The sequence below is a fragment of the Leucoraja erinacea genome, chromosome 6, assembly GCF_028641065.1.
Source record: "Leucoraja erinacea ecotype New England chromosome 6, Leri_hhj_1, whole genome shotgun sequence".
Lineage (NCBI taxonomy): Eukaryota > Metazoa > Chordata > Chondrichthyes > Rajiformes > Rajidae > Leucoraja > Leucoraja erinaceus.
Window position 1 is genome coordinate 84,734,427 of NC_073382.1, and position 24,348 is coordinate 84,758,774.

The window sequence follows — 24,348 nt, forward strand, 5'->3', positions numbered from 1 at the left end:
TGGGTGATCATTTCGGGTCGAGACCCTTCTTCAGACCTTGTGGGCTGAAAGGCCTGATTTTTTGCTGTTCTAAAGAGATTGTTTGTAGGGGGAGGATTCGACCCATAGATTCTAGTGGAACAGCTATTTAATGATGTTATTAATTGGACTGATTTGCAACACAATCCATCGTTACAAAGCGACCTCAAAGTGGAGAAAAGAGGCGGGGGAAAGATCGTTAATAAAAGTCAATGACTAATCCTATCCCTACATTAAGACGGCAATGAATAATTTGGGTGAATGACTTCATGGGTGAGAATGAGGGGGCTTGAACTGAAACATCTGGCCCTTAAACTGGGCCCGAATTACATCCCCGTCTTCTCCTCTGAAGTACAATGTGATTCCGGATATTGCTATTAGTGCCCATGTGGGAATGTCACAGGATACACCACACCAGTGCTTATTTCTGAGCCGAGATTGTACTGTGACACTCGTGAGAAGGTATTAAGGTCTCAAATCTCTTATTTTATGGAGTCCTTAATGGAAAACATCTGCAGTGCTCAGACTGACGATGATCACACTCTACATTCCAGCATGCAACAATGCAACACAATGCAACGAAAGGCCGGACACAACTGTGTCTACTGGAGACAATCTCAGCTCCCGAAAAACATTAACGGTGTGGTGGCGCAGCGGGCAGAGGCGCGGCCTCGCAGCGTCAGAGACCCGGGTTCGATCCTGGCCTCAGGTGCCGTCTGTGTGCAGTTTGAATTCTCTCGGTGACTGCATGGGTTTCACCCCGGGTACTATGGTTTGCTCTCACATCCCAAAGACGTGCGTGTTTGCAGGTTAGTTGGCCCTCGGTAAATTGCCCCGAGTGTGTAGGGAGTGGATAAGAAAGTGAGATAACATAGAACTAGTGTGAACGGGTGACAATAGACAATAGGTGCAGGAGGAGGCCATTTGGCCCTTCGATCATCCCCAATCAGTACCCCGTTCCTGCCTTCACCCCATATCCCCTGACTCCTCTATTTATAAGAGCCCTATCCAGCTCTCTCTTGAAAGCATCCAGAGAACCGGCCTCCACTGCCCTCTGAGGCAGAGAATTCCACAGAATCACAACTCTCTGTGAAAAAATGTGTGTTTCCTCGTCTCCATTCTAAATGGCTTACTCCTTCTTCTTAAACTGTGGCCCCTGATTCTGGACTCCCCCAACATCGGGAACATGTTTCCTGCCTCTAGCATGTCCAAACCCTTAATAATCTTATATGTTTCAATGAGATACCCTCTCGTCCTTCTAAACTCCAGAGTGTACAAGCCCAGCTGCTCCATTCTCTCAGCATATGACAGTCCCGCCATCCCGGGAATTAACCTTGTAAACCTACGCTGCACTCCCTCAATAGCAAGAAATTCCTTCCTCAAATTAAGGGACCAAAACTGCACACAATACTCAAGGTGTGGTCTCACTAGGGCTCTGTCCAACTGTAGAAGGACCTCTTTGCTCCTATATTCAACTCCTCTTGTTATAAAGCTTTCTTCACTGCCTGCTGTACCTGCATGGTTACTTTCATAGACTGATGAACAAGGACCCCCAGATCCCGTTGTACTTCCCCTTTTCTCAACTTGACGACATTTAGATAGTAATTTGCCTTCCTGTTCTTGCTACCAAAGTAGATAACCTCACATTTATCCGCATTAAACTTCATCTGCCATGCATCTGCCCACTCCCCCAACCAGTCCAAGTCACCCTGCATTCTCATAGCATCATCCTCACAGTTCACACTGCCACCCAGCTTTGTGTCATCTGCAAATTTGCAATGGTTGGTGTGGACTCAGTGGGCCGATTGGCCCGTTTCCATGCTGTATCTCTTAAACATAAAGTCAGGCAGCATCTCTGGAGAACATGGAGAACAACATGTTCAAACTTTCTCCCACCATCTGAACCATCATTCACGATCCCAACCTAAAACGTCACCTATCCATGTTCTCCAGAGATGCTGTCTGACTCACTGAGTTACTCCAACATCTTTAATCTAAATTGCTTTTTTTTTAACATTTCAATGTCGGCATGGAGTTTCATTGGTTCATTCATTGATCTTCGGAATAAAATATTCAGACGATTTTCTGAATAAAAAATTATCAACAGAGACCTAGATCTCAAGCTTATTGCCAGAATCAATTAGTTTTCGTTCTTTTATTGTTTTCAGAGATAAAGTGTGGAAACAGGCCTCTCGGCCCATCAGGTCCATGCTGACCAATGATCATCCATTCACACTAGCACTATCTCACACTTGAACTAGCCAATTAACCAACAAACCTGCACCACTTTGGAGTGAGGGTGGAAACCGGAGCATCCGGAGAAAACCCACGCGGTCACAGGGAGAAGGTACAAACTATGTAGAGACAGCACCCGTGGTCAGGATGGAACCCGGGTCACTGGCGTTGTGAGGCAGCAAGTCTACCGCTGCGCCACCGTGCCACTCTTTGACTAGATTTCCCCAATATTAGTCTTAGGTGTGACTACAAGACTGACAATTGGTAAGATACATTGGGAAAGTATAGTTGTGTAGTTACATTTAAGAAGGAACAGCAGGTGCTGGAAAAGCTTTGGTAGACAAAAATGCTGGAGAAACTCAGCGAGTGAGGCAGCATCTATGGAGCGAAGGAAATAGGCGACGTTTCGGGTCGAGACCCTTCTTCAGACTGATGTGGGGTTGGGCGGGAAGAAGAAAGGAAGAGCAGCCCACTGTCTCCGCCTCTTCCTTTCTTCTTCCCACCCCCCCACCCCCACATCACTCTGAAGAAGGGTCTCGACCCGAAACGTCGCCTATTTCCTTCGCTCCATAGATGCTGCTTCACCCGCTGAGTTCCTCCAGCATTTTTGTGTACCATTGTTTAGTTATGCATCAGTTTCTTATATTTCCAAAAAGTAAGCTATTCATTTTAGCTGGTGTCTTCCCATCTTTATATCTCATAGAGTCATAGAGTGATACAGCGTGAAAACAGGCCCTTTGGCCCAACTTGCCCACACCAGCCAACACGTCCCAGCTACACTAGTCCCACCTGCCTGCTTTTGGTCCATATCCCTCCTAACCTGTCCCATCCATGTACCAGTCTAACTGTTCCTTAAACGTTGCAATAGTCCCAGCCTCAACTACCTTCTCTGGCAGCTTGTTCCATATACGCCCACCACCCTTTGTGCGAAAAAGTTACCCTCAGATTCCTTTTACATCTTTTCTCCTTAAACCTATGTCCTCTGGTCCTCAATCTCTCAAAACAATTCTGCAACCAGGTCTTCCATTTCAAATTACTTTCTATTCCCTGGCAATTCATTTAACTGCTCCCTGGGATAATATAAAAGTCCAGCTTTAAATGTTACCTATTACATGCACAACAGGATATCTGGGTTTGAGTACAATGTCATTTTAATGCTACAATCATGTTCGATGCAGTAGTCAGGAAATTTAAGTAGTCAAGAAGAAAGGTCTCGACCTAAAACATCACCCATCCCTTCCAGCTCGAGATGCTGCCTGTCCCGCTGAGTTCCAGAATTTTATGTCTATCATAAGATCATAAGACATAGGAGGTGAATTAGGCCATTCGGCCCATAAAGTCTACTCTGCCATTCAATCAGGGCTGATCTATTTCGTTGTCTCTGTACTGTACACTGACAATGACAATTAAATTGAATCTGAATCTGAATCTGAATCTGACACCCGTAATAATCAAGAATCTATCTATCTCTGCTTTAAATATATCCACTGGCAAAGAATTCCACAGATTCACCAACCCTCTGAGTAAAGAAATGCCTCCTCATCTCCTTCCTAAAAGAACATCCTTTAATTCTGAGGCTTTGACCTCTGGTCCTAGACTTTCCCACTAGTGGAAACATCCTCTCCGCATCCATTCTATCTTCAGTATAAACCAGCATCTACAGTTCCTTCCTACAAATTCATGGCAGGTTTTGAAGGCACTCTTCAGAAACAAAGACACCGAAATGGAGGTGGATAGATAGCTGGTTCATTTTTACAGGTGGAAATCCATTCCCAATCTACGTGAAACATGACTTTACAAGATAAACTTACCAAATGAAACTTTATGAAGTGAAACGTATAAAGTCATCTGCAAGAGGCAGCCTGTGGATTGGGCTGGGTTAGTCTCAGTCATCTGTAAATATTTTTTTTGAAAAAGTGACAGCCTTTCCCAGTGTTACAAATTTAGAGAAGAGACAGAGTGAACACGCAGTCAGAACAGTGTGCAAACTGTATCCAGACAGCGCCCGTAGTCAGGTGATTGCACACCCAGAACAGGGGACTCAGGACCCAGAGGCCATAGGTTTAAGGTGAGAAAGAAAAGATTCAATAGGAACCTGGGCAACTTTTTTCACACAGAGGGTGGTGGGTGTGTGGAACGAGCTGCCAGAGGAGGTGGTTGAGGCAGGGACTATAACAACATTTAGAAGACATTTAGACAGGTACATGGATAGGATAGGTTTAGAGGCATATGGGGCAAAGGCAGGCAGGTGGGACTAGTGTAGATGGGGCATCTTGGTCGGCATGGACAAGTTGGGCCGAAGGGCCTGTTTCCGTGCTGTATAACTCTGTGCTTGTCATCTACATTCTATAAAGTTTGCAGAAAACACTTGCAGATTTTCTGAATAACTGCACCAAAATGAATGGTGTCACTTATGCCCAGAGTCAGAGAGGAGATCGACACAGAGCCAAGTCCCTTCTGCCCATCTTGCCCAAGCTGACCAAGTTGGAATGTTGGGCTACAATTGCCCATATCCCTCTGAACCTTTCCTATCCATGTACCTGTCCAAATGTCTTTTGAATGCTGTGATAGAGCACCTGCCTCAACTACCTCCTCTGGCAGCTTGTTCCATATACCCACCACCCTCCTAAATATATAAATAGCAGTCCACAGATAATGGGTATTCACCTCTCTGTACAACTCCAACCAAGTGCATTGTATTTATCACACATGCTGTACTCTATGCAATTAGAACATTAGTACAGCACAGAAGCAGGCCCTTTGGCCTACAATGTCATGCTATACGTGATGCCAAGTTAAATTAATCTCCTCTGCCTGTGTGTGATCCATATCCCTCCATTCCCCGCATATCTCAAAGCCAATTAAACGCAGTTTAACGTATCTGCCTCCACCACCGACCCTAGCAGTAAGTCCCAGGCCCCTACACCGCCCCCTGTGTAGAAAAAACATATCACTCATATTTCCTTTAAAAATTCTATTGACACCAGTGGATAAAAATGAATAGATGAACCACAACCTATCTTCTACCATTAAGAACACAGAATAGTAGGCACAGGAACAGGCCCTTTGGCCCACAATACCATGATGCCAAGACAAACTAATTTCCTTTGTCGATACGTGATCCACATCTCACCATTCCCTGCATTAACGATCACTCATATTACCATAGTTTTAATTCTTTTAATTCTTGTCGGGGAATTTGTTTATGTATAATTAGTTGAGTTTTTAAAAGTTGTCCTAGCTTTAAGGTGAGAGGGGAAAATGTAGATGACTACATTCAAAATTTAGTCATTAATCCAGAGCTAAACCAATATCTTTAGATAATTGTCAGATTCAGGAATTGTATATATTTATCAATGAATAAAGTCTATTTTGAAATTAAAAAAAAAAAAAAATTATCACATGTCAGATTATCACACTGTGTACCAATTCATTTTGAAAGAGTTATCTGGATCTTATATACTGTTCAAAAGAGCACACAAACATCACACAGAGATATGGGTGGGTGTGACTCATTTAACTTTCATCAGGGTTCACCACTAACTTTATCATTTGTAAATGTGTGCAAACTAACGTTAAATTAATCTTGGGAAACCCATGGAAGCCAAGAACAATGGGGCTGAAAGAGACAAATGTTGACATCTGTTGTGTGGCACGTTGGAGCAGCGGTAGAGTTGCTGCCTCACAGCGCCAGAGACCCCGATTCCATCCTGAGCATGGGTGACGTCTGCACGTATGCTCTCCCAGTGACCTGCGTGGGTTTTCTCCTGGTGCTCAGGTTTCCTCCCAATCTCCAAAGTCCCACAGGTTTGTAGGTTAATTGGCTTGGTATAAATGTAAATTGTTCCCAGTGTGTGTAGGAGTAGTGTTAGTGTGTGGGGATCGCGGGTCGGTGCGGACTCGGTGGGCCAAACTGCCTGTTTCCGCGCTGTATCTCTAAACTAAACTAAACTAAGCAAAAATCTGTGAAATACGTGTACACAATGCTTTGTTTTGGTGATCGCTATGGCCTATCGGCACTTCTAAAATATTAAATGCCGTTATTCTGTTTTCTGGCATGTGACACATATATTTATTAATCATTTGTATATTAAAGAAAGTACTGCAATTATGTTCAAATAAACACTCACCAATAATCTTCTGGTATTGTGATCTCCAATTACTCAAGGCAGGTGAAGTATTAAGACATTAGGCCATTCGGCCCATCGAGTCCACACCATTCAATCATGGCTGATCTATCAACCCCATTCTCCTGCTTTCTCCCCACAACCTCCGACTACCCTTACTAATCAAGAACCTTGTCTCTCTCCACTTTAAAAATACCCAATGACTTTGCTTCCATAAGCTTTCGCTCAAGATTATCTTATATCAGGAATTCAGCGGGTCAGGCAGCATCTATGGAGGGAAATTGACAGATTTTCTTTTGGGTTGGGACCACTCTTCACATTCCCAACCCGAAACATCGGCATCTACCATCAAGGATCCCCACGATCTGGGCCGTGCCCTCTTCCCACTGCTGCCATCAGGCAGAGGTACACATGCCCGATGTCCCACTCCACTGACATGATGCCAAGACCAACTCTCCTCTACCTGCACGCGATCCATATCCCTCCATTCCCTGCATATCCATGTGCCTATCCAATGGTCTCTTAAACACCACTATCGTATCTGCTTCCACCACCACCCCAGGCAGCCCGTTCCAGGCACCCACCACCCTCTGTGTAAAAAAACTTGCCCCGCACATCTCCTTTAAACTTTGCCCCTCTCACCTTAAAGCCATGACAATGGTCAAAAACTCGCCTAATTATACATTAAAAAATGTCCTCATTGTCTGACTTGAATCAAACTTTATTGAGGAAAGTAATATTTCTGGTCACCAAAATGCTCTAAAGCAGGGAATGGAGGGATAGGGTCACGTAGGCATAGGGGGTTGGTTTAACTTCACATCGTGTTTCGCATGGACATTGTGGGCTGAAGGGCCTGTTCCTGTGCTGTGCTGTTCTTGGTTCTTAATGGTAGAAGCCAGGCTTGATAAACCATGGCCATTATGATCATGTACTTATCTTCACTGTCCTGAGCTTCACCATTAACAAATGCTTAACGCATCCACACAGGAGTGTTTTTGAATAGAACCAGCTATTACTCTGGATAGCATTCACCAGTAAAATTACCTTTGTTTGGTCTCGGCCTAATATTGTGAAACTGCTTTCAAAGTTGCTATCAGAAGCCAGGCTTAACAGTTTTATTGTTACACATGTCCTATTTCTTATCAGGTAGGTTGTGGCTTTAGACAAATTTACTTCTTTATTTCCTTTAATATCCCAGTTTCTTGGCGTCTTACAGCAAGCAGTAAAAATCACGCAGTCATGCAAAGGTCAGTGATGACTGTTGCCGCAACCCACAGAGTTGTGGACATGTTTGCTGAAATCTCTCTCATGTGGCAGCTTTGTTCAAAGCGGTGTTGCGATTCTCCCTTTCATCCCTGCTCCAAGTACTGGGCAGAAATTTAGCAAGGAGTTTTCCTTATGACTTTTCATGAAGAAGACTCGGGCGGCACTAGGGTTGCCGACTTTCTCACTCCCAAACAAGGGACGAAAGGTCAAAATGCGGGACAAATTCCCCACGGCAATTCGTTGACCGACTCGGCCGTGGCTGGGTGAATGATGAGTTGGCCCGGGTGCTGGACTGCACACAAAGCCCAGCCGGCGGGCCAACTGAGGAGTTTTGGCCCGGGCTGTGCAATGTCGCACGCAAAGCCTGGCACCCCATCCAACTCATGATCGGCCATGAGAAGGAGGGCTGGTGGTGTCGGCGGTAAGCGAAGGTCCCGAAGGTCAGACAGCTGGCCGGGCTGCCGACCGACGGGGCCACGGGCGAGGCTCTGCTGCTGCACTCCATGGGCTGCACTACATTGGGACGGGTGATGCGGGGCCGGACCCGGCGCTCCGACCCGACAGTCCCCTCGACACGAGTCAAATACGGGACAAGGGCGGTCCCGTACGGGACAAACCAATTTAGCCCAATATACGGGATGTCCCGGCTAATACGGGTCAGTTGGCAACCCTATGCGGCACAGTGGGTAGAGCTGCTGCCTCACAGCGCCATAGACCCGGGTTCGATCCTGACCTCGGGCACTGTCTGTGTGGAGTTTGCACGTTCTCCCTGTGACTGCGTGCTTTTACAGTTTCCTCCCACATTCCAAAGATGTGCGGGTAACCCTCTGTGTAGAAAAAAACCTGCCCCACACATCTCCTTTAAACTTTACCCCTCTCACCTTAAAGATATGCCCTCTGGTATTTGATTTTGCCATCCTGGGAAAAAAGGTTCTGACCTCTTAGAAGATCATAGTTGCTGAGGTTGGTGTTGGGCAGTGTTCAAGAGCCTGATGGTTGCTGAGATGCTAGAGATACAATAGGGAAACAGGCCCTTCAGCCCACCGAGTCCGTGCCGACCAGCAATCATCTCATACACTACCACTGTCCGACACTCTGGGGCCAATTTACAATTCTACAAACCTGTACTTCTTTGGAGTGTGGGAGGAAACCAGAGCACCCGGAGAAAACCCACGCAGGTCACAGGGAAAATATACAAACTCCATACAGACAGCAGCCGAGGTCAGGATCGAACCTGGGTCTATGGTGCTGTATGGTCGCAACTCTACCACTGGGTTACTGTGCTGCCCAAGCTGCTCTTGAACCTGGAGGTCACTGTTTTCAGGCTCCTGTGTCTTTTTCCCGACGGTAGCAGTGAGATGCGAGCGTGGTATTACATGCGAGGCAGCATATTTTGGCAAGCATTAATTTACAGTTGACAGCACATGATGTAGAACTGTAATAAGTGTAATCCTAACTGACAAAAAGTGCACCAATTAATGGGTTGAAATGTGGAGAAATGTCCTGTACCTGCAGGAATACACAGTGAAAGTGCACTCGAATATAGGTGTCAGTTTGGGCAAGGAAGGAAATTAAGATATGACCTCTGTTGGAATTTGAAACAACTCTGAAATGATTACAGTTCAACTTAGTCACACGGCACAGAAACAGGCCCTTCGGCCCTACTCGTCCGTGCCGACCAAGATGCCCCACCTACACTAGTCCCACCTGCCCACATTTGGCTCATATCCCTCTAAATCTTTACTAATGTCTTTTAAATGTTGTTATTGTACCTGCCTCAGCTACCTCCTCTGGCAGCTCGTTCCATACACCCACCACCCTGGTGGAAATGTTGCCCCTCAGATTCCTACTAAAGGGCCTGCCCCAATTGGGCGTTATTTGCGCATCATTTACATGACATCATTTACGCGTCACGACGAGCGCATGCGCGTGGTGAGACGTGGTGACGTAGACAGTGACGCACGGTGAGCGCGCGGCGCCCCAGGATCTTGGGATGCTCAAAATCCTCGTGCGCCACCCGCGTGGCGCGCAAATGACGCCCAAGTGGGACAGGCCCTTAAATCTTCTCCCTCTCACCTTAAGTCTATGGTTCTTGATTCCCCTGCTCTGGGTAAAAGGCTCTGTGCATTCACCATATCTATTCCCCTCATGATTTTTCACACCTCTATAAGATCACCCCTCATCCTCCTGTGCTGCAAGCAATAACATCCAAGGCAAATTTTTCCAATTATGTGAAATCGTATTGGAATAAGTTTTGCAAATGACTTTAAAAGGGAAGTGACAAAGACAATTCCATTATTTGGGGAGTCTGAAATATCTGGGAAAAGTTTACCAGAATGCTACCTGGTTTAGAGGGTACTCGTTATGAAGGGGGCAAAGTTTAAAGGAGATGTGCGGGGCAAGTTTTTTTACACAGAGGATGGTGGGTGTTTGCAATCTGCTGCCGGGGGTGGTGGTCGAGCCTGATATGATAGTGGTGTTTAAGAGGCTTTTAGATAGGCACGTTGATATCTAAGAGAGAATATCTTGAGAATATCTTGATATCTTGAGAACATCATTTTTCGCACAGAGAGTGGCGAATCTGTGGAACTCTCTGCCGCAGAAGGTAGTTGAGGCCTGTTCATTGGCTATATTTAAGAGGGAGTTAGATGTGGCCCTTGTGGCTAAAGAGATCAGGGGGTATGGAGAGAAGGCAGGTACAGGATACCGAGTTGGATGATCAGCCATGATCATATTGAATGGCGGTGCAGGCTCGAAGGGTCGAATGGCCTACTCCTGCACCTATTTTCTATGTTTCTATGTTTCTATATGCAGGGAATGGAGGTATATGGATCTCATATAGGCAGAGGAGATTAATTTAATTTGGCGTCATGCTTGGCACAAACATTTTGGGCCGAAGGGCCTGTTCCTTTGCTGTATTGTTTATTCTATGTTCTGGGTTCTTACGTAGAATTGTTTAATTAAATAAGCACATGTATCAACCAATTTCAGCTTTTAAATACCAAAAAGATAAATGATTGGATTAATACAAGGTAGACAAAAATGCTGGAGAAACTCAGCGGGTGAGGCAGCATCTACGGAGAGAAGGAATAGGCGACGTTTCTGGTCTCGAGACCCTTGTTCTGACTGATGTGGGGGCTGGGGGGGGGGTCTTGAGACCCGAAACGTCACCTATTCCTTCTCTCCATTGATGACTAGCTTCGATTTCTCCAGCATCTGCAGTTCTTCCTTAAACGGATTAATAACAGGGATACATTTTCTCAAAATATAGATATTCCTTGGTGTTCTTTGAAAACTGCCGTCTTGAATGTAAGGAGCTGCCAATTCGCAGTCTGCATGTGTGCGCAAGTGGTTTCGAGGCAGGGTTGTATTATTTGCTTATAATGTAATATTTGCCTGTGCCCTCAAATCTTCAAAGGAACGGAGGAACAGGTGAACCTCAGACTCCAGTAATTAATTGTCTGGTATGAGCCGAAAGTACTGGAATGATAACATTTCTACAGAAACCACAATTGAAGAAAAAGATCTTAAAGCAAGTGTGGAATTTGCCAACAGTCGACAGAGATCCCCAGCACTGTACACCACAAACTGTGGAGAGACAGCATGGAAACAGGCCCTTCGGCCCATCGAGTCTACGCCGACCAGCGATCATATACTACAGCACCATCCTATACACCAGGGACAGTTTATAATTTACAGGTGAGGCGGATTCAGAGGCAGGTGGGTGGACGGAGGCCAGAGATGTAAATATGCAAAGTGTGAGATGATTCTTACTCACAGCTTAATAGGCCCTTCAATGCAATCACACACACTACATATCTAAGAATCAATAAATTAATAATCATAACACTCGGTCTGTATCTAATTTCATCTATATCTATTTGATATACCCTCAAAGTATTCCCATAAGTTAATTAAATATGCGTTTCATGTTGGCAGAGCTCTACCATAGTATTATTCTCCAGCTGTTTTATCTCACTTCATTCATTACAGATTCCAGCGTTTATTAGCTCTGTTGTCAAGGGAACAGAAGTGTGGAGCTCCCTCCTTTCTTAAATATTGAGATCATAATTAGCCACCCTGCAACCGGCAGCATTTGTTCCCCCAGTCAGTAAAATCTTAGCAGATCGCCATCAAAGTGTCCACGTCTTGCATCGGGCCATGGAAGAGTACAGCAGGGAGCAGGCTCTTCAGCCCACAATATCCATGCCCAACATGATGCCAAGTTAAACTCCTCTGCCTGCTCGTGATCCATATTCCTCCATTGCCTGCTGATCCATGTGCCTCTCAAGCACCACTATCCTATCTGCCTCCACCACCATCCAGGCACCCGCCACCCTCTGTGTAAAAAATCCTGCCCCGCACATCTCCTTTCAACTTGGCCCCTCTCACCTTAAAGCTGTGCCCTCTAGTCTTTGATATTTCCATCCTGGGACAAAGGCTGTGACTGTCTACCCTATCTAGGCCTCTCATAAATGTATATACTTCTATCAGGTATTTCCCTTGCTGTTCTCACCTCTTCCCCTCACTCTAAAGTTAGTTAGTAAAGGGGTTGGACAGGCTAGATGCAGGAAGATTGTTCCCGATGTTGGGGAAGTCCAGGACAAGGGGTCACAGCTTAAGGATAAGGGGGAAATCCTTTAAAACCGAGATGAGGAGAACTTTTTTCACACAGAGAGTGGTGAATCTCTGGAACTCTCTGCCACAGAGGGTAGTTGAGGCCAGTTCATTGGCTATATTTAAGAGGGAGTTAGATGTGGCCCTTGTGGCCAAGGGGATCAGAGGGTATGGAGAGAAGGCAGGTACGGGATACTGAGTTGGATGATCAGCCATGATCATATTAAATGGCGGTGCAGGCTCGAAGGGCCGAATGGCCTACTCCTGCACCTAATTTCTATGTTTCTATGTTTCTATGTTAAAATATGATCATTTTCTCAATCCTCCCACCTTTGACAAAGGTCTTTTGAACTGTTTCTGTTTTTGATATTTCCATCCTGGGAAAAAGGCTGTCAGCGGTTCTTCAATTTAAGTTTTCTGGGCCATTATCTTCTCTGAAGAAGGTCTCGACCCGAAACGTCACATATTCCTTTTCTCTCGAGAGCCTGCTGGGAGCGCGGGGGGTTCAGTTGCCTGAGAGCAGCTGGGAAGAAACTGGAGGTGTGCGTTTTCACTCTTCTGTGCCTCTTGCCTGATGGAAGAGCGGGGAAGAGGGAGTGACCGGAGTGATTATGCTGCTGGCCAGAGTGTAGATGGAGTCAATGGAAGGGAGGTTGGTTTGCATGATGGTCTGGGCTGCATCCACAACTCTGCAATTTCTTGTGGTCTTAGATGGAGCTGTTACCTAGAGCTGTGATGCCCCCCGATAAAGTACTTGCTATGGTACATGACAATAGTTTATTGCCCCATGTACCGAGGTACAGTGAAAAGCTTTTGTTGTTGCATGAGTCCAGTCTGCTGAAAGACCATACATGGTTACAATCCAGCCGTCACCAGTGAGACCTCTACACCAACTGTGGAGGTTGGTGAGAGCAGTTGGGGACATGCCCAAGTCACAGTTGTACAGCAGGGAGACAGGCCCTTCGGCCCCACTCTTCCATGCTGACCAAGATGCTCTAAGCCTTCGAAGGAAGTAGAGGCGTGGGCCTTCTTTTAATGAGGTAGAATTAAAGTGTCCATCTATCGCCTTTAAGAATTAGTCACAGATGCAACAGTTCGAGGCACTCACAGGCTGAAAACCTCACAGCGTCAGAGGCCAGGGTTCAATTCTGACCTCAGGTGCTGCCTGTGTGGAGTTGGCACGTTCTCCCTGTGGCCGTGTGGGTTTCCTTCCACACTCCAAAGACATGCATGCTTGTAGGTTAATTGGCCCTCTGTAAATAGAACTAGTGTGAGTCCAGAACCAGGGGCCACAGTCTTAGAATAAAGGGGAGGCCATTTAAGACTGAGGTGAGAATAAACTTTTTTACCCAGAGAGTTGTGAATTTGTGGAATTCCCTGCCACGGAGGGCAGTGGAGGCCAAATCACTGGATGGATTTAAGAGAGTTAGATAGAGCTCTAGGGGCTAGTGGCATCAAGGGATATGGGGAGGAGGCAGGCACGGGTTATTGATTGGGGACAATCAGCCATGATCACAATGAATGGCGGTGCTGGCTCGAAGGGCTGAATGGCCTCCTCCTGCACCTATTTTCTATGTTTCTGTGTTTTGGTCTGGTATTTTGATCTGGCATTTTGTTGGTTCACATGCTTGATCAATGGTGTTTTATTATTAATGCTTTATTATTATTAATGTTTAGTGTTTTCTGAGTCATTCGTAACTGTCACTGTATGTCATGTTGTTACTTGTGGGCGGAGCACCAGGACAAATTCCTTGTATGTGAATATTTGGCTACTAAACTTATTTACTTAATTACTTCTATGAACGGGTGATCGATGGTCGGCAGGGACTTGGTGGGTCGAAGGGCCTGTTTCCACACTGCACCACTGAATGACAACTTGTCAGCCAGCAAGGTGTGCGCTTACGATGTATCACAGCTCAGCTGGCACAGGGTACACAACCTTATTGGCAGCAGCAGCTGCAAGAGTTTCCAGATCATTTGTTTAGGCTTGGCAGTTTCTGCCTTACAATGGGAAATTATGTTTAAATGAAATTGCCATCTGGATATCATGTGTCCACAGAAGGGAAGACTTCATTCTACTGCCTCCTGCTTCCCCCCCCCTCCCTCTCCTCTCTGCCCCATGCTGTATCTGTAAACTAAACTAAATTAAACTCAACTAAACAAAACATGCAAAGACAAACTTTCATTAAATCTATGCCGCTACCAACTTGACTGAGACAGGGCAGGAATAGTTTTGTAATTAAAATAACTTGGTATTAAATTTATGCCTGTAATCACTGCCACGGTGGCACAGCGGTAGAGTTGCTGCCTCACAGCGCCAGAGACCCGGGTTTCATCCTGACTATGGGTGCTGTCTGTACAGAGTTGGTACAGACAGTGATCACCCTGTACGCAAGCACTAACCTGGGCAATTTTCAATTTTTATTTTACCAAAGCTAATTCACCTACAAACCTGTACATCTTTGGAGCGTGGGATTAAACTGGAGAAAACCCACGCAGGTCACGGGGCGAATGTGCAAAATCCATACAGACAGCACCTGTAGTCAGGATCGAACCCGGGTCTCTGGCACCGGATGGCGCCAGCTCTACCGCTGGCCACCGTGCCGCTGCCGCTGCCACCACCGGATGCAGGTGATCAGTCCTAAGAAGGGCCCCCAACCCATCTATCCATCTTCTCCAGAGATGCTGCCTGACCCACTGAGTTACTCCAGCACTGTGTGAAACATCACCTATCCATCTTCTCCAGAGATGCTGCCTGACCCGCTGAGTTACTCCAGCACTTTATGTCTTTTTGTCTTAAATATTGTTATTGTACCTGCCTTAACAAATTCTTCATTCCGTATACGCACCACCACCACCACCTGTGAAAACAGGTTCCCATTGAATCTTTTCAAGATGAAGAGACACATTCTGTCTGTACAGGTCCCGGTAAACCACTCATGTACAAAGCCACAGAGGAAGATCGGAAGTTTTTAATACTTCAAAACCGATCTGTAAAGCCTGTGTCACCATGCACAGGCAAGCTGATTTATTTTTTTCTTAGAACATTTATATATGATTCACAGCCTTGTTGACATTAACTGATTTAGGAATGACTTAGTAGCCTGCAGCAAAACAATGTCCAGTTTCAATATTACACTCACACTTTCAATTTTCCAAGTGATTAACTTTAATACACTTGATGGAAAAAACTCCCTGGTATTGAAAGTATTTCTGATGTTATTTAACTGCCTTGTGGAAGTATATTGGTACAGGTCGAGTGATTTAAGATCTGTTAAGGATAAAATTGAACGGTGGTTGGTGGGAAAGCATGTGGAAGAAATGCCATAACAAGGTGTGCGCAGCAATAGAGTCGCTGCCTCACAGCGCCAGGGACCCGGGTTCAATCCTGACCTCGGGTGTTGACTATGTGGAGTTTGTACCTTCTCCCTGTGACTGTGTGGGTTTTCTCCGGGTGCTCTGGTTTCCTCCCACAACCAAAAAACGTGCGGGTTTGTAGGTTAATTGCCCCTCTGTAAATTGCCTCTAGTGTGTAGGGAGTGGGTGAGAAAGTGGAATAACATAGAACTAGTGTGAACGGGTGATCGATGGTTGACTAATATTCTCTGTAACGTCCTAAGCAGAAACAGTTCAGTTTGGAGATACAGAGTGGAAACAGGTCGTCCAGTCGGCGCTGATAGGTATATGATAGAAGTGGTGTAAAAGGTGATTGCTGATCGGCATGGACTCGGTGGGCTGAAGGGCCCATAACCCCGACGTGACCCGAATTAGTGAAGCGTTAAGCAGTAAAGTGAAGGGGATGATCTCACCGTCATTTGGGTCGGGCACTATGAAGACCTGGGCACTGGGGTGGTCTCCCAGCCGGCCGCCCATGGGCATGCTCAGGGTGACGTTGAATGTCTCCTCGCTCTCATACAGGGAGTCGTCGATGATGACCACCTGACAAAACTTCTCCGTCTCATCCTTGTCGAAGCGGAGAACACTCTTATGGTCTTCAGGCCGGGTGATATAATCGGAGTAGGATAGCACGCTGGATGGAATTGTTCCCCTCGCAGTGCCTGCAATCAAATAGTCAAGAGCACAAACAAGCAGTTAGTAAGTTTGTTTATGTTTAGTTTAGATTAGAGATACAGCGCGGAAGGTGGCCCTTCGACCCAGCGGGTCCGTGCCGACCAGCGATCCCCGCACACTAACACTATCCTGCACACATTAGGGGGGATTTTTACCAAAGCCAATTAACCTACAAATCTGTACGTCTTTGGAATGTGGGAGGAAACCGAAGCGCCCTGAGGAAACCCACGCGGTCAATGGGAGGACGTGCAAACTCCATACAGACAGCACCCGGTGTCAGGATCGCTCCCGGTCTCTGACACTGTAAGACATCAGCTTTACCGTTGCGCCAATGTGCCACTCTGTACTGGTGTACAGTGAAAAACGTTTTTGTTGCATGCTATCCAGTCAGCATGATTGCAACCCAGCCGTCCACAGTATAGATACAGGATAAAGGGAATAACGTTAACTGCTCTCTAGGTGATAGGATGGTTCAGTTGCCTGATGACAGCTGGGAAGAGATTTTCCCTGAATCTGGAGGTGTACGTTCTCACACGTCTGCATCTCTTGCTTGATGGGAGAGGGGAGAAGGTGGAGTGGAGTTCCAGAGAAAGCAATCCAAGTCTGTCCAACCTCCCCCTGTAACTAATGCCCTGTAATCCAGGCAGCATTGTGGTAGAGAGAGACGCAAATGCTCGAGTAAAGGGCCTGTCCCACTTAGGAGACCTAAACAGCAACCTCTGGTGACCTTGCCCGCCACCCAAGGTTTCCATGAGGTCACCGGAGGTTTTGGTCACTCTCCCTAATGGTCGAAAGTGGTTTCTGCGTGGTCGACTCGAGGCTTCATCTAGGTCGCTGCTATTTTTTCATCATGATTAAAACCGGCCTCGACTAAAAATAGGTTGCCGTTTTAAAAATCGATCATTTTTTAGTCGCAGGTCTAGTCGAAGCCGGTTTTCTTCATAGTCGAGGAAGGTTTTCAACATATGCGTGGGAGGTGGTAGGAGGTTGCAGGTCACCTCGACCTTGATTTTTTTTTTGGATGGCGGGCAAGGTCACCAGAGGTTGCTGTTTAGGTCTCCTAAGTGGGACAGGGGCTTTACTCAGCGGGTCAGGCAACATCTCTGGAGATCATAGATAGGTAATGTTTCAGGTTGGGGCCCCTCTTCACGCTGAAATTCAGCAGTGGGGGGTCGTAGAGGGGGGCGGGGGAGAGAACTCGAGGCGAAAAAAGACATGGAAAAATCAGGGGACGGCAACAGGTGACTTCAGGCAGCCAACCTTCTCTGCACCCCTGGGTGATAATTAAGCACCCTTGGGAGAGATGGTGATGATGGAGATATTGACGCCACTTACCTTGTTGAGTGAAGCACATGACCATCAGCTCCTGGCTCACATCTCCTGTTCTCATCACCGGGATCAACAGCTCACCAACATGTTCATCAATGGCATAAGAGGACTGGACGATGAAGACAGTCGACTCTGGAGGGGGGGGGGGCGGGGAGGGGGAGGAGCAAAGTTGTAGTGAAGGGCAAAATTAGTTGGCGTGGTCACGAAGAACTTATTCTGGCCCTAATACACAAACCGATTCCTGTAAAGACACTGAGTGCTGGAGTATCTCAGCGGGCCTGGCAGCATCTCTGGAGAACATGGATAGGTGACATTTCTTGTCGGGACCATTCTTCGGACTGATTGCGTTCAGGTTAGTTTAGTTTAGAGATACAGTGTGAAAACGGGCCCGTTGGCCCACCGTGTCCGCGCCGACCAGCGATCCCCGTTCACTAACACTGTTCTACACACTGGGGACAATTTACAATTTACAGGAGGTCAAATTAAACCTGCAAACCTGCACGTCTTTGAAATGTTGGAGGAAACTGGAGCGCCGGCAGAAAACCCACGCAGTCGCGAGCAGAACATACAAACTCCACACAGACAGCACCCGTAGTCAGCATTGAACCCGGGTCTCTGGCGCTGTAAGGCAGCAACTCTACCGCTGCGCCATCGTGACATTTGAGGGAGGGGGTTAAAGGGATAGCACGAAACAGATTGCAATGTACCAAGGATAAAACCATCATGACTTCTGAAAGATGAGACAGATTAGAGTTGGACGAGGTTTGTAATAGTATAAGGATCATTGTTTGGCATTCTGTGGAATTCAACTGTAAGGTCATAACTTGTAGGAGCAGTATTAGGCCACTCGGCTAATCGGGTCTACTACACCATTCAATCATGGCTGATCTATCTATGCCTCTCAACCCCATTCTCCTGCCTTCACCCCATAACCCCGACACCCTTACTAACCAAGAATCTATCAATCTGCACTTAAAAACATGCATTGACTTGGCCTCCACAGCCGTCTGTGGCATCGAATTCCACAGATTCATTCCCTTTCTTATCTCGATGATAATAGATGCAGTGAGAAGCCTTTCATCTTTTTGGCTTCCACAAGCAGGATTGCTTATGGTTTTGTTCAACACGGTTCCTGCAGATATGTTGTTCTGCGAGACTGCAGAGCGATCAACTTCAAAGAGGTTGGACTGCCCGAGCCCTTAGAGAACGTGTTAGTTTGATCAAAGTCACTGAATTGACCTTCTCTTCAATTCTGATGCTGCAGATTCACGTGTATCTCCCACTGTTACAAGGATGGTAGTGTGTGTCCACACTCTCTCTCTCACACACACACACGCACACACGCACATCCACACATCCACACACGCGCACACACACACTCACACGCACACACGCACGCGCACACCCACACACACATCCACACGCACACACACATCCACAACACACACACACACACACGCGCACACAAACACGCACACACACACACACACACACACACACACACACACACACACACATCCACACACGCACACACACATCCACAAACACACACACACATCCACAAACACACACACACACACACGCACATCCACACGCGCACACACACATCCACAAACACACACACACATCCACACGCGCACACACACGCGCACACACACACACACGCGCACACACATCCACACACACACATCCACACGCGCACACACATCCACACGCGCACACACACATCCACACGCGCACACACACACACATCCACAAACACACACACACACACATCCACACGCGCACACACATCCACACATGCACATCCACACGCACACACACACACACACGCACACATCCACACACATACACATACACACACACGCACACGCTCATCCACACACACACGCATCCACACACACCACATCCACACACACACACGCATCCACACACACACGCATCCACACACACACGCACGCAGCCACACACACACGCATCCACACACACGCACACGTGCACTCACATACACACACACACACACATTTTCACATCCGCACTCACACATACACCCACTCACTCTCACACACATACCCACTCACCCACACTGACACACATCGTATATCCTCTCACACACACACTCACTCGCTCACTCGCATACACACTCGCACAGACAGACACTCACACATATACAGGCACACACTCACTCTCATTCACACACACAGGCGCAGACACACACACTCACGCATTCACTTACACAAACACACACGCATACACGCAAGCAGACAGACAGACAGACAGACAGACAGACAGACAGACAAATCTCAGGCAAATTATTGAAGAAACCCCTCCAATCCAAGACCTAGATGAATCATGACGTTACAGGCCAAATAAACTAAATGCTTTGCAAATTAACATAATTATATAAACTTAAGAGATAATTATAGTTTTCATTATATCAATCAAAGTAACTTAGGAGACATCAATGTACAAAACCATGAGAGAAATAGATGAGGTAGACGCACAGAGTCTCTTGCCCAGAGTAGGGCAATGGAGAACCAGAGCATTATAGGTTTTGGGAGAAAGATGTAACAGGAACCTGAAGGTTAACTTTTTATACACAAAGATTAATGGGTGTATGAAACGAGGTGCCAGAGGAGGTAGTTGAGGCAGGTACAGTCACAATGTTTAAGAAACATTTGGACAGGTACATGGATAAGATAGGTTTAGTGGGGAATGGGTCAAACACAGGCAAGTGGGATTAGTGTAGATGGGACATGTTGGTCGGCATGGGCAAGTTGGGCCGAAGGGCCTGTTTCCACGCTGGGTGACTCTATGACCATGCTTTTTAAATCTGGGAGGTGTTTGTGGTAGTTAGATTAGATTAGGTGGTTACATGCAGCACTGAGGGGGTTTCTCAGTCAGGTTACTGAAGTACTGGAGAGATTCCTGACTATCTGGTGCCCTGCACACCATTACACACCACCCAGCCTGGGCAGGCAACATTACAATATCCTCTCTAAAGTCTTTTCTGTTGTTGGAGAAATCAAGTTACAATTTTTTTTCTACGCATAGCCAAACATCATGAGGACACTGCCAGGACTCGAGGGCCTGAGATATAGGGAGAGATTGAGCAGGCGGAAGTCGAAACAAGCAACTGCAGATGCTGGTGTGCCAAAGGGAAGACACAAAGTGCTGGAGTAAGGGGCCTGTCCCACCTGGGCATCATTTGCGGGTCACGCGGGTGGCGTGCAAAGATTTTGTGAATCCAAACATCCTGGGGCGCCACGCACGACCACGCCTCACTGCCTACGTCACCATGCACTATGCGAGCGTAATGGGCACCATGCGCGCATCACGTCCACGTCACGACGAGCACGCCGTGTGTCGTGACGCATAAATGATTTTGCGTAAATGAGGCGCAAATGACGCCCAAGTGGGTCAGGCCCTTAACTCAGCAGGTCAGGCAGCATCTCTGGAGAACATGAGTCGGTGACGTTTTTTAGGGTTGGGACTGAAGCCCAGTGTCAAGAAGGTTCCCGACCTGAAACGCCACCTATCCATGTTCTCCAGAGATGCTGCCTGACCCACTGAGTTACTCCAGCACTCCGATTCTATCACTGTTGGAGGATTATTCATTTTTTTTCCTCCCATTTACAGCACACTTACTATTATAGCTTTCTCTTCACTTTTACCTAAACAATCCCAAATCCTCTGTATAAATAATACACTCCCAAATGAATTCCTACGTCGGATAACCCACTCTGTAGGAGTGACGATGTCCAACTCAAGTGGAGAGGTTATCTTCCTTGCACTGTTAAAAATATATCATTCGAGTCTGTGATGAGGAGATGATGTGTCCTGCTTTATATCAGAGGGAGTGTAGAGAGAGAGGAGTGAACACAGTCACACTTAAATCACACAGTTTTCTACACTAGATTAGTCAGCTAATTAACTAAACCTGACAGGAGCGGAATGGCCCACGTCTACACTAATCTGATGCTTCACGTCTTGCTTGGCATTCGCTTAATTAACAAAGGTAAAAGGTTTACTGCAGAAGGGTCTCGACCCGAAATGTCACCCATTCCTTCTCTCCAGAGACACTGAGTTACTCCAGCATTTTGTGTCTATTTTCGGTGCAGTTGCTTCTGACATAAAATGTTTGCTATCTTCTCACACCCAAGTAATTCTAATTCTTCTTTGGTTGAGGCTGTAGAGGGGAGTCAGTAATTTTGGATACTACCCATCAGGGGAAATATCAGCTCAAGCTGGTAAACGGGGCAGGGAGAAATACCTCATATTATTTTTGTGGAGTCAGTAATCTGTAAGTATCTTTAAAGTCTGTTCAAAGGGTTTTAAGGGCAGCACAGTAAACGGCAGGGCTCTGGGAAGCATGGTAGAGCAGAGGGATCTAGGAGTGCAGGTACATAGTTCCTTGAAGCTAGCGTCACAGGTAGATAGTGTGGTCAAGATGGCCTTTGGCACATTGGACATCAGTCAGAGTATTGAGTAGAGATGTTGGGAGGTCATGTTACAGTTGTGGGAGAAGTTGGTGAGGCCACATTTGGAGTATTGTGTTCAGTTTTGGTCACCCTGTTCTAGGAACAATGTTGTTAAGCTGGAAAGGATACAGAGAAGAATTATGAGGATATTGCCAGGACAAGAGGGACTGAGCTATAGGGAGAGGTTGAACAGCGTAGGACTTTATTCCTTGGTGCATAGGAGGCTGTGGGGTGATCTTATAGAGGTATACTAAATCCTGAAAGGAATAGATCGAGTAGATGAACAGTCTTTTGCCCAGAGTAAAGGAATTAAGAGGACAGAATAAATTACTATACTAAAGATTTAAGGTGAGAGGGGAAAGATTTAATAGGAACCCAAGGGGCAACCTTTTCACACAGAGGGTGGTGGGTATTTGGTACAAACTGTCAGGGGAGGTAGTTGAGGCAGGTACTATAACGATATTTAAAATACATTTGGACAGGTACATGGATAGGACAGGTTCAGAGGGATATGGGCCAAGCAAGGGCAGGTGGGACTAGTGTCGATGGGTTAGCATGGACGAGTGGGGCCGAAGGGCCTGTTTCCGTGATGTACGAGTCTGTGACTGTAAAATAACAATTACTTACCATCACCCGGGTCAAGAATTTCCACAGTTGCGATCTCTGGGAATTCGAGAACAGCCATGACTGGCTCTGATAGAACAATCTGGAATGTTTCAGACTGTTCGTATTGGTGATCGGTCAATATCTGTACTCTCCAAGTTGCTGTCGACTGCCCAGGGTTGAACTGCACTTGTTTCTGTGACTTCCCTCTGAAATCCTTATCCTTCTTAGCTGTGACATCCTTGGTCCCAATCCCTGTCAACAAACCACAGAACAGCTGCCTCAAAATACAACCCAATCACACATATATTATTTGTTTTATTCCACCACAATCAATGGGCGGATTCTTATCAAGCATCGTTTAACGCACAGTTATAGATTGCACAGTTAGGGTGACCCAATGGTGCAGCGGTAGAGTTACTGCCTTACACAGCCAGAGACCCAGGTTCGATCCCGACTACGGGTGCTGTCTGTATGGAGTTTGTACGTTCTCCCTGTGACCACGTGGGTTTTCTCCGGGTGCTCCGGTTTCCACCCACATTCTAAAGACATACAGGTTTGCAGGTTAATTGGCTTCTGTAAATTGTAAACTGCCCCTAGTGTGTAGGATGGTGCAAGTGTACAGGGATCGCAGGACTTGGTGGGCCGAAGGGCCTTTGTTCCGTGCTTTATCTCAAAATTATAAAAACTAAACTAAACTAAAAGATGTACAAGATGTCGGTGAGACAGAGAGGGACAAAAGGAAGAAGAAGGGTCCCGACGCAAAACGTCATCTATCCATTCCCTCCATAGATGCTGCCTGACCCGCTGAGTTCCTCCAGCACTCTGTGTTTAGCTCACAATGTTGGTGAGGCTGGGCTTGGAGAATTGTAGAGATACAAGGAACTGCAGATGGTGTTTAATACAAAAAAGACAGAAAGTGCTGGAGTAATTCAGCGGGTCAGGCAGCATCTCTGGAGGACATGGATAGGCGATGTTTCGGGTTGGGGCCCTTTTTCAGACTACCAGTTTACGAGAATGATCCCAGGGATGTTGGGTTAACGTATGGTGGGCGTTTGATGGCTCTGGGCCTGTACGCACTGGAGTTTAGAAGAATGAGCGGGGCCTTATTGGAACTAAACAAATAATGAAAGGCCTGGATGGAGTGGATTTTGAGAGGATGTTTCCACTAGTGGGTGAGCCTAGGTTGTAGAATAAAAGGACATATCTTTAGAAAGGAGATGAGGAGGAATTTCTTTAGTCAGAGGACAGTGAATCTGCAGATTCACCGCCACAGATGGCTGTGGAAGTCAAGTCATTGGGTATTTATAAAGTGAAGGGTTGGCAGATTCTTGATTAGGAACGGCGTCAGAGATTACAGGGAGAAGGAAGGAGAATGGAGTCGAGAGTGAAAGATAGATCAGCCATGACTGAATGGTGGAGTGGGCTCGATGGGCCAAATGGCCTAATTCAGTTCCTATGATTTATGAACATATTGTGAACTTCTTGTGTTAGGTTTTGGTCACACTGTTAGAAGGAAAATGCCATTAAACTGGAAAGATTGCAGATACAATTCATGAGGATATTGCCAGCACGCGAGGGCCTGGGCTATAGGGAGAGGT

General features: G+C 46.5%; 1 protein-coding gene across 2 annotated transcripts in view; it reads right to left on the minus strand.

Moving 5' to 3' along the window:
• The window catches only part of LOC129698375 (FRAS1-related extracellular matrix protein 2-like), a 125,074-nt gene that overhangs the window by 60,746 nt on the left and 39,980 nt on the right, over positions 1 to 24,348 (minus strand). For both annotated transcript variants that reach the window (XR_008723668.1, XM_055637491.1), the window contains exons 4-6: positions 22,772 to 23,002; positions 17,670 to 17,795; positions 16,073 to 16,321 (exon numbers count right to left, since the gene is read on the minus strand). Coding sequence is in view for 1 of the 2 variants with exons in the window: in XM_055637491.1 (XP_055493466.1) it covers positions 16,073 to 16,321; positions 17,670 to 17,795; positions 22,772 to 23,002 (606 nt within the window). In the remaining variant the exon portion in view is untranslated. The remainder of the gene's footprint in view (positions 1 to 16,072; positions 16,322 to 17,669; positions 17,796 to 22,771; positions 23,003 to 24,348) is intronic.